General features: G+C 58.2%; 2 protein-coding genes and 1 long non-coding RNA gene across 3 annotated transcripts in view; 2 read left to right on the forward strand and 1 right to left on the reverse strand.

Moving 5' to 3' along the window:
* The window catches only part of LOC118451820, an 18,024-nt gene extending 15,369 nt beyond the window's left edge, over positions 1-2,655 (reverse strand). Inside the window, exon 1 of the long non-coding RNA XR_004841379.1 lies at positions 2,504-2,655. This is a non-coding gene — a long non-coding RNA (uncharacterized LOC118451820). The remainder of the gene's footprint in view (positions 1-2,503) is intronic.
* LOC104122177 (hemoglobin subunit rho) lies at positions 2,651-4,301 on the forward strand. The gene is made up of 3 exons (XM_009634277.2): positions 2,651-2,749; positions 2,860-3,082; positions 4,158-4,301. The coding sequence occupies exons 1-3, from the start codon at positions 2,658-2,660 to the stop codon at positions 4,284-4,286; spliced, it is 444 nt and encodes a 147-aa protein (XP_009632572.1). The 5' UTR covers positions 2,651-2,657; the 3' UTR covers positions 4,287-4,301.
* The window catches only part of LOC104122188 (hemoglobin subunit epsilon), a 16,004-nt gene continuing 9,369 nt past the window's right edge, over positions 2,652-9,286 (forward strand). Inside the window, exon 1 of the mRNA XM_035889925.1 lies at positions 2,652-2,687. Coding sequence (XP_035745818.1) covers positions 2,658-2,687 — 30 coding nt within the window. The 5' untranslated portion in view covers positions 2,652-2,657. The remainder of the gene's footprint in view (positions 2,688-9,286) is intronic.

Consider the following 9,286-nt stretch of genomic DNA (forward strand, 5'->3'; position numbering starts at 1 on the left):
CCAAGGGGCCATGGGCACAACCTGAAGCAGAAGAGGTTCCCTTTGAATGTGAGGAAGAACTTGTTGACTGTGAGCCCTGGCCCAGGCTGCCCAGGGGGGCTGTGGAGTCTCCTTCTCTGGAGATCTTCAACCCCCACCTGGACGCTGCCCTGTGTAACATTAAAGGATCGCTGGGGAGATAAAAGAAGCCATTAAAAGGACTCAATAGGGAAAAGCAGCACCAAATGAGCTGGAATGACTTCAGCCCCTCCTTGTCCTCTCTTTCTTCTGCCTTCCCCTCGGCTCTTTGTGGCCATCGCTAACCATCCTGTGACGAAGGGGTCCTGCTCCTGCGGCTGCACCAGCCAAACCAGGCCCCGAAAGGGTCAAAGCGTGGGACCAGGACCTGAGGTTTCTCACAAGCCACATCTCTGCCTGCTTTTCTGCAGAGCCCAGAACAGCATTTATTGACCCCAGGTCCTCGCTGGCAGTGATGCTGCAGTTCACACGCTCCTCCAAGCCTCTGCATTCCATGTCCTGCGTGTCCCAGCTCCACGCTCCCCCTGCTCCCTGCCACCCCTCCCCAGGCTGTTCCATGCTGCTGGTTCAAATGCAGGAGAAAACCATCATTATCTTTTCTCTTTTACAGTTCAGCTCTGCAGGGCTGAGAATGATTCTATGATTCTATGATTCTATGAGACTCCTATCACAGAGGAGGCAAATGCATTGCTAATAACAGACCCAGATGTAGCTCGGATTTTATTTTCCGTGTGGGTCTGCCAGGAAACGCAGGCTACGGGAGGAGAGAAGTAATAAATGAAACGGCCGTGCTGGGTCGTTTATTGCCATGCCCCAGCTGAGCTGCTTGGGTCAGCTCTGTGCGCCGTCACACGGGCTGGCTCGCACCGCGCGAAAATCTGCCTGTGAATTTAGGGTTGCACATATTTGATTCCAGCCTTTGGGTCCCATCTCACTGAAAATTGACAACTTCAAGTCCTCAGGGCTCCTTAAGCACGGCGGGCGTGGGACCGCGTGTTGGCTCGTTAGGTGAGGAGCCCGGCAAGCGCTGGCCACCTGCGCGATACATTTATCTGCGCCGAGCAGCCTCCGCTCCACGCTGCCTTATCACACCGCCCCGCTGGCTCGCTTGCTGCTGAGCGGGGCTTGTGGCCCTTGCTTAGGATTCAGAAATTTAAAAAAAAAAAAAGAATTATGCCTCCTAGGACCCTGCGGCAAGGAGCTGAGCTGCGACTACAGATGTGGACCACCCCAGCCGGATCATAGTTTGGGGCTGTCAGGCTCTGGAATGGGCTGCCCAGGGAGGTGATCAAGTCCCCACCCCTGGGGGGATTTAAAAGAAGGGCAAATGAGGTGCTTAGGGACAGGGTTTAGTGGTGGGATGGCAGGGGGAGGTTAAAGGTTGGACTCGATGATCTTAAAGGGCTTTTCCAACCAAAGCAATTCTATGGTTCTATGATAGTGATGGGCTTGTGCCACTGCTCAGTGTGGCTCCGATGAGATCCATGGGGCAGCATCCATCTGTAAGAGGAATGGGTCAGAGTTCCGGGTGAAACCTCCCAAACTGCCTACAGACAGACCCACGGTCCACGGCCTGGTCAGGGCAATTGCTGTGATTCTGCGATGCCCTACACCTCGTGTACCCGGGCTTTGCCTTTCTGAGCGTGGGCACACAGCTTCACCTGGAGCCTGAAAAACAGGAGAACACCCCCGCAGCTCAACGGGAAGGTGACAGCCAGGGTCAAACAAGTGCTTTTGGCCAGACCTTGAACTGGTTGGAAATGGATGCTGCTGGTCTGGTTGTAACATGGCGGGTCCTGCTATACTTAAGCAAGGCATTAATCCCCCAGCAGGGAGAGGCCAGTGAAGCCCCTGCCTTGCTAACACCGTACATGCACTAAAAGAGCAGTGGAGCCTGCCCCAGCCACAGCCTGCCCCGGCACCGGCATCCCGGATGGGCATTCCCTGAAGCCCGGAGCAGGAGGAGGCGGTCTCTGTTGCATTAACACCAGGCACGGCTGCGTGTCCATGGATCCCCAGCACAGGGCTCGGGTGTGGAGGGACGGGGCTGGCAGGCTGAAGAAAGGTGCCCACTTAGGAAAACGGACAGGGGGGGTCTCTGCAGGACTGCATGCCCAGAGCTGCAGCCAAGGGCAACAGCGCTCAGCATCCTCAGGAGGGTGCTCCCGTGCGGAAGGGTCTGCCGAGTGCCCAAGTTCACAAATCGGGTCGTCTATCCCATCAGAGACATATCCCTCAATTTCAGGGAGCCTCAAAGATCGGGTGCTGCCGGCACGGAGCCTGGCACATGGGTGGGAGCCCACTGCAGGCTGCAGGGCACGGGGTGGCATGTGCCTGTCCATGGTCAGCAGGCGGCCGCGGGGGGAGGCGAGGGAGATAAGAGGGCGTTGTGCCCTGAGCCTGCCCGTTAAGCAAGTCACGGGGCTTTTTCCTTGAAGACCACACCTTGCTGCAGACTGACCACTCCACGGACAGACCGACCCACTGCCGGTGGGGACCCCCGCGCCGGCCCCAGCCAATGGCCCCGCAGTGCAGGACGGGGAGGAGCTGCCCGCAGCGGATAAAAGCCTCCGTGGGGTCTGACGCTCAGCTACGGGGTCTGTGTCCTCCTGCAGCTCAGAGCAAAGCCGCCCGCCACCATGGTGCACTGGACAGCCGAAGAGAAGCAGGTCATCGCGAGCGGCTGGAGCAAGGTCAATGTGGAGGAATGCGGTGCCGAGGCCCTGGCCAGGTAGGTCCAGCTCCCGGGCACCAGCTCGGCTCCACCCTGGAGAGAGGAACTGTGGCGATGGCATTTGGGAGCATTAACGTGTCTGCTTGTGTCCCTCCTTCTCTCCCCAGGCTGCTGATCGTCTACCCCTGGACCCAGAGGTTCTTTGATAACTTCGGGAACCTCTCCAGCCCCACCGCCATCATCGGCAACCCCAAGGTCCGCGCCCACGGCAAGAAAGTGCTCACCTCCTTTGGGGAAGCCATCAAGAACCTGGACAACGTCAAGGCAACCTACGCCAAGCTGTCCGAGCTGCACTGCGAGAAGCTGCACGTGGACCCCGAGAACTTCAGGGTGAGCCGTGCTCAGGGCTTGACCCTCCCTCCCTCCATCCTGCAGAGTATCTCAGCACCCAGAGGGTTTCAAACAAGCATAAATGACACATATTCTGGTTACCAAAGAGAAAGGGGCTGTCTTGGATGGAAGCTGGGGGAGAGGGGAAGAAGGCTGAGCATTTGATAATGCCGGGGATATGCCAAGCTCTGGGCTGTGAGGGGTCTGGGGACAAATGCGGGGAGATGCTCTGAAAGCCTGGAGGCTCGTGCAGGCATGGCTTGAGAAAAGCGGGAGAAGGATGCAGGGAGGCAAACCGGGGCTGAGGGGGGAGAGGATGGAAGGAAGCGCCTGGAGGGCACGGCTGCCATGTCGGTGCCATGTGGCAGGCCCCGGGGGGGGGGACCACCTGTCCCCCCCCTTCGGGGGGCCCGGCCTGCCATGTCGGTGCCATGTGGCAGCCTCAGGGATGGGGACCACTCTGTCCCCCCCTTTTCCCAAGGCTGGCAGATGTGGGAGGAGAGGGAAAAGCAGATGTGGGATGGTCAGGGACTGGACACTGATGGGAAGAGATGTGGACTGGGATTAGAGACAGCAAGGACAGGTCTGAGCATGGGGACAAGGTCAGCAGGTGAGGGAGAGGAGCAAGAGGGTAACAAGGCAAAGGAGGCCGGGGGGCCGGGGGGTGAGGAGTCACTGTGGGAAAAGAGAGGGAGAAGCTCAGGCTGGAAGGGATTGCGGGGGATGGATGTGGCTGATGGCCTCTGTTTTGGGGATGGAGCAGGTAGACTTGGCACTGACCTTACCTTCTGCTCAAGTAGGCATGGGGTTTTGGAGCAGAAAAAAAAGAGAAGAGGTCTGGAAGTAAAGTTGAGAGGCTGGAAAAAGCAGGTGTGAGATGAAGCAGAGACAGGGGAGGTGGATACTGGTGAGCACAGGGCTCTTTTCCTGCACAGAGAATAGAGCTGAAAGAGCTTCACAGCCTCCAGGAGCCACCAGAGCTGGGTTCCCTCCAGCCCCTGATGCCTGGGTCCTGTGCAGGGCACAGGGGTGCTCAACACCATGCTGACCTGATTCCCTTCCTTCTCCTCCCCAGCTCCTGGGAGACATCCTCATCATCGTGCTGGCCGCACACTTCACCAAGGACTTCACTCCCTCCTGCCAGGCCACTTGGCAGAAGCTGGTTGGCGTGGTCGCCCATGCTCTGTCCTACAAGTACCATTGAGCCCCCGGAAGGCAGATATGTCTGTAACAGTCAATAAAACCCCCACATTCTCAGCACCTCTTGGCGTGGTCCCGTGTCTCTGTGGCTGCCTCTGGTGTGGGAGGGAAGGAGGGAGCAAGGGGCATGAGAGGAGGACGATGGGCTCTGGGCTGCTGGAGCACCGCGCTCCAGAAAGGCGGTTGGGCTGGCCAAAGGGGGGGGATACTTTTCCTGGGTACTTGGGGTCTCCCCCAAAGGCATCAGCTTGCTAGCTGCTGCCCTTTCCTGCCTGCCTGGCGGGGCTGATCCTGGACCTCCATGCACAAAGTGATGCTGGGGTGCTCCTTACATACAGAGCTGCAACAGGGCACCTGGGGATCCTGGCCTTGAAGCTGGTGAGGGGCACGTCCCAGCCCACCCAGCACCCCGGAGCTGCCTGAAATTTTCGGGGGGGGGGGGATTTCTGACCTGTTCTGTGCATAAGGCCAAGCTCTGGGGCAAGCGAGGGTCCCTCTGGCCCTAAACGTCTCGACCTGTGAGGCATGCAAGGACATAAATTTGTAGAGATTGGCCGAAGCCCGCTTGAATTAGGCAGAAATTTGGCCCTTCATGTTTTAGTGCCGATATATTTTTGAGAAGTTGATCAAAAGCATTTCTGAATCAGCGATGAAAGTGCTCCTGCCATTGCTTCCGTGCATTTTGTTCAGAATACAACGTTTAAAAGAAGATGTGCGTGATCCCAAGAGGGGGGGCTGAGAGCAGCTTTTGAACAGGACCTGGCTGAGATTTTTTTTGCTCAGATTGGTTTGGACCTGGCCAGGCTGGAGAGTTGGGTGCAGAGGAACCTGATGAAGTTCAACAAGGGCAAGTGTCGAGTGCTGCCCCTGGGGAGGTTGAACCCCACGCACCAGTCCAGGCTGAGGGCTGACCTGCTGGGAAGTAGCTCTGCCCAGAGGGACCTGGGAGTCCTGGAGGATGACAAGGTGACCATAAGCCAGCAGGGTGCCCTGGTTGCCAAGAAGGCCAATGGCACCCTGGGGTGCATCAAGAGGAGCGTGGCCAGCAGGGCGAGGGAGGTTCTCCTCCCCCTCTACTCTGCCCTGGGGAGACCCCACCTGGGGCACTGGGTCCAGTTCTGGGCTCCCCAGGTCAAGAAGGATGAGGAACTCCTGGAGAGAGTCCAGAGGAGGGCAACAAGGATGATGGGGGGACTGGAGCACCTCCCCTAGGAGGAAAGGCTGAGGGAGCTGGGCTTGTTCAGCCTGGAGAAGAGAAGGCTGAGAGGGGATCTCATCAACACCTACAAATATCTCAAGGGTGGGGGTCACAAGGACAGAGCCAGACTCTTCCCAGTGGTGCCCAGCGCCAGGCCAAGGGGCCATGGGCACAACCTGAAGCAGAAGAGGTTCCATTTGAACGGGAGGAAGAACTTGTTGACTGTGAGGGTGATGGAGCCCTGGCCCAGGCTGCCCAGGGGGGCTGTGGAGTCTCCTTCTCTGGAGATCTTCAACCCCCGCCTGGCCGCTGTCCTGTGCCCCCTGCTCTGGGTGAGCCTGCTTGAGTAGGGGGGTGGGACTAGACGGTCTCCTGAGGTCCCTTCCAACCCTTGCCATGCTGTGATTCTGTGATTCTGTGTGGTTTAACGGAAGAATGTCACCAGAATGGAAGGATTCTGCATAAGCACATCAGTTTCAGCAATGTTTTTCCAGGAGTGACATAAAAAAGCAACAAGGCCAGGCATGCCGGTGTCTCAGAATGATGAAACCATTGTTTTGCATGATTTAGGAAGAAATTTTCTGCCTTTCTCCTGATAAAGCAGGGATTTGCACTTAGGAACCCTCTGTCCTACAGAGACCCAAAGGATCCAGCCCTGCTGGCAGTGCTGAGAACATCTGGGGCTGGGAGAAAAGAAAAGAAAGGAAAAAAGCCTAGAAGCCAGCCCAGTTTTCCTGCAGCATGCCATTCTCCTTTCAGTCGGCAAAGGGGCGTCCCAGCGTGACTTCAGGAATCATGGAATCACAGAGTGGTTTGGGTTGGCAAAGCCCTTGAAGCTCCCCCAGCCCAAGCGTTCCCCTACCCCTGCCATCCCACCCCCAAACCCTGGCCCTCAGCACCGCCTCTGCCCGGCTGTTAAATCCCCCCAGGGCTGGGGACTCGACCCCTTCCCTGGGCAGCCCCTTCCAGTGCCTGACAGCCCCAAGGGGAAGGAATTGTTCCCAATGTCCAACCTGAGGAGGGAAGACGTTCCCAATGTCTTGCTCCAGTCAGCACAACAGTGTAGTTCAGAGCCTTGGAAGGTGCCACCCAGCAGGAAAGGTCTCCTGCACGTGAGCCGCAGGCAGACACCACATTAACAACGTCACTGGGGGCATCCAGCAGCACACAGAGCCTCTGTTTGTCTGTTTATACCCCCGGGTCCCAAACCAGCAAATGCTTGCATGGTGGCTGCGGACCTCAGCAACATGCTTTCGCCCCACTGCCCGTGAACGTCTTAATCATTCTCTTCCTCCCCTCCCACCCTGGGCCACGGGCACATCCCGGTGGTGATGTGCAGCGTGTCCTGCTCCCTGACCACAATGGCCAGCACCTGGGTGGTCCTGTTGGCCTTAATCTGCAGCTAGAGGTACAGGCAAGGGGCAGGGTGGGCTGCTGGTGCTGCAGACCCAGTGTGCTCTGCTTTCCAACGTGAGTTGCCCCTCTCCCATGTGAAGCAAGAGCAAAGTTGTGACCACGAGGAGCCAAGTTGTGACCACCAGGAACCAAGCTGTGACCACCAGGAGCCCATCTGGCCCCAAAGGGGATTAGAGGGGAGCGCTGGGTGCGGGCTGGATGAATGCCGTGGCAAGCCCGGTGCTGAGATGGCCCTGCCTAGCCTGAGCCGTGTTGCATGAGCAGCTCCAACAGCTCGTTACAGGGGAAGCGGTGTCCGTGGTGCCTCCTTCCTTTGCGGCTGGGGAAGGGAGCAGCACCGAGGTGGCTCGACCGAAGCCCTTCCAGCAGCCGGTGGGAAAGCAGGACTCAAAGTTGCATCTTCAGGCCACCACGCTGTGCAGACTGTCCTCTCTGGGGAGGAGAGCCCAGGCTCACCAGCACAGTGACAGGGGCAGACGCAGTGATGGTGCCATCGGGACGTTTCTGCAGCGGCGGGGGCGGGTGGTGCTGGGATCCGTGGGCAGGGCTGGGGGCCACCAAGTGCCCAGGGGACAGCAGCCGGCCCATGTTCAGGACCTGACTTGTGCCTTGCCCTCCACTGCACCATCTCAGCGAGCCCCGGGAGCCCATGGTGAGCCCCGGCATCTCTGCATGGTGCAGGCAGCCTTTGGAGCCCAGAGTCCCTTCGAAGTGGTTCCAGCCCCCCATGGCCTGACCATGGCCAGGCTGGCCGACGCACGTTCCCATTTTGCTGTCTGCTGTCCCGCCTCCTCTAGGGGGACAGAGCGGGCTCCTGCCCTCAGCTGGGAGACCGGGAGATGCTGGCACCGAGCGGGATGAGCCCGGACAGGGCTGTTCAGCGGGCAAAGGAAGACGATAGCAAATAAAGCAGGAACAAAGACAGCCTTGAGACCTGCTGGCTTAAAACAGAAGAAATTGCATGTTTTGGAGAAGAGGGCAGAGGCTGGCCTGGATAGAGAGCGGCAGAGGCTGGGTACGGCTGCCCCTCCTGCTGATAAGGGCTCTGGTAAAGCTTGGCACGGGACACGGCCTGCTGCAATCAGAGTGACCAATAAATTCTGCTTCTTCCAGAAAGGCCATCACTGCGGCTGCCTTTTGCTGTCACTGGGATGGTTTATCTCTAAAAAGGAAAGATGGAGACGGAAGGTGGAAGTCCATGGGAGTGGGCATGGCCCAGTGTGGGGCCAAGAGGTGAAGAATGACTTAGGGGGTCTTCCAGCAATACCAAAGGATGGAAGGATGCCTAGGGGAAGAACATGGGGAAATCCATCCCCGGCGGACAGCAAAAGAGCCCCCAGTTTTCCTCAAGCTGGGGATAAGCACACTGCAAGGTATTGCTGTGGGTGCGCCTGGGGAAGGGAGATCCCCCTTTGACTCTGTGAACTGGGAAAAGTTGCAGAAGTTGCCCCCACTTGGCACATTGTGGTGAAGATTCACCCCACGCACCCGTGCCCCCAAACACCCCCCCGGCAGGCAGCCCCTGCGCTGGGAGCTCTGAGCATCCAAAAATTGCCAGCCAGGTGTCCGCCCCCAAGCCATAAAGTGAGTGATTTTAAAATGTGTTTAAGATGAAGTCTTTCTTACACGAGTGGAGGAGGTGGATGGATGCCCTGGAGAAGCCCCAAGCAGAGCACAGGGCTGGGACGGGCTGGGCTGTCATGCCTTTGCTTTTGCCAAGCGCCGCGCGGCGCCCGGGGCTGCCTGCAGTGAGTCCTGGTGATGTCCTGGCTGAGATCACCCCGCCACCCCTCTACCAAACCTTCGGGGCTGTATCTGCCTGGCTTCACCTCTGAGGGTGCTATGGACCTCTGTTGGAAATGTCCTCTGGACCTGCCCAGCGTAGCAGGTTCCCTTACAATGTCTTTGGGGCTGGCTCATCTTCAAAGCCCCTGGAAGCCTTTCACAAGGAGTTTAATCTCATGCTCTTCCATCCTGTCGGGTAACCACCCCGTGGCACTGATGCAGCTGCTGGAGATGATGTGAAAAGCGCTTGGAAGGAAACAATCTCCAGGACCGGCACAGTGTTCTCATAGAATCACAGAATGGTTTGGGTTGGAAGGGACCCCCAGAGGTCACCCAGCCCAACCCCCCCGCAGGAGCAGGGACACCTTGAACCACATCAGGTTGCTCACAGCTCCGGCCAACCTGGCCTGGAATGTTCCCAGGGATGGGGCCTCCACCCCCTCTCTGGGCAACCCCTGCCAGGGTTTCACCACCCTCACTGGAAAGAATTTCTTCCTTAGATCCAGTCTAAACCTCCCCTGCTTCAGTTTAAAGCCATCCCCCCTTGTCCTGTCCCAGCTGGCCCTACTAAAAAGCTTGTCCCCCCCTTTCCTCTGGGCCCCCTT

This window comes from Egretta garzetta, unplaced genomic scaffold (assembly GCF_000687185.1).
Source record: "Egretta garzetta isolate BGI_Z169 unplaced genomic scaffold, ASM68718v1 scaffold652, whole genome shotgun sequence".
NCBI classification, from domain to species: Eukaryota; Metazoa; Chordata; class Aves; order Pelecaniformes; family Ardeidae; genus Egretta; species Egretta garzetta.

Excerpts from the sequence above, each read along its gene's own strand:
- LOC104122177 (XM_009634277.2), top strand. The coding sequence starts at position 2,658 with ATGGTGCACTGGACAGCCGAAGAGAAGCAGGTCATCGCGAGCGGCTGG. Across the intron at positions 2,750-2,859 it reads GGTGCCGAGGCCCTGGCCAG|GCTGCTGATCGTCTACCCCT; the intron begins GTAGGTCCAGCT and ends TTCTCTCCCCAG. Across the intron at positions 3,083-4,157 it reads TGGACCCCGAGAACTTCAGG|CTCCTGGGAGACATCCTCAT; the intron begins GTGAGCCGTGCT and ends TCTCCTCCCCAG.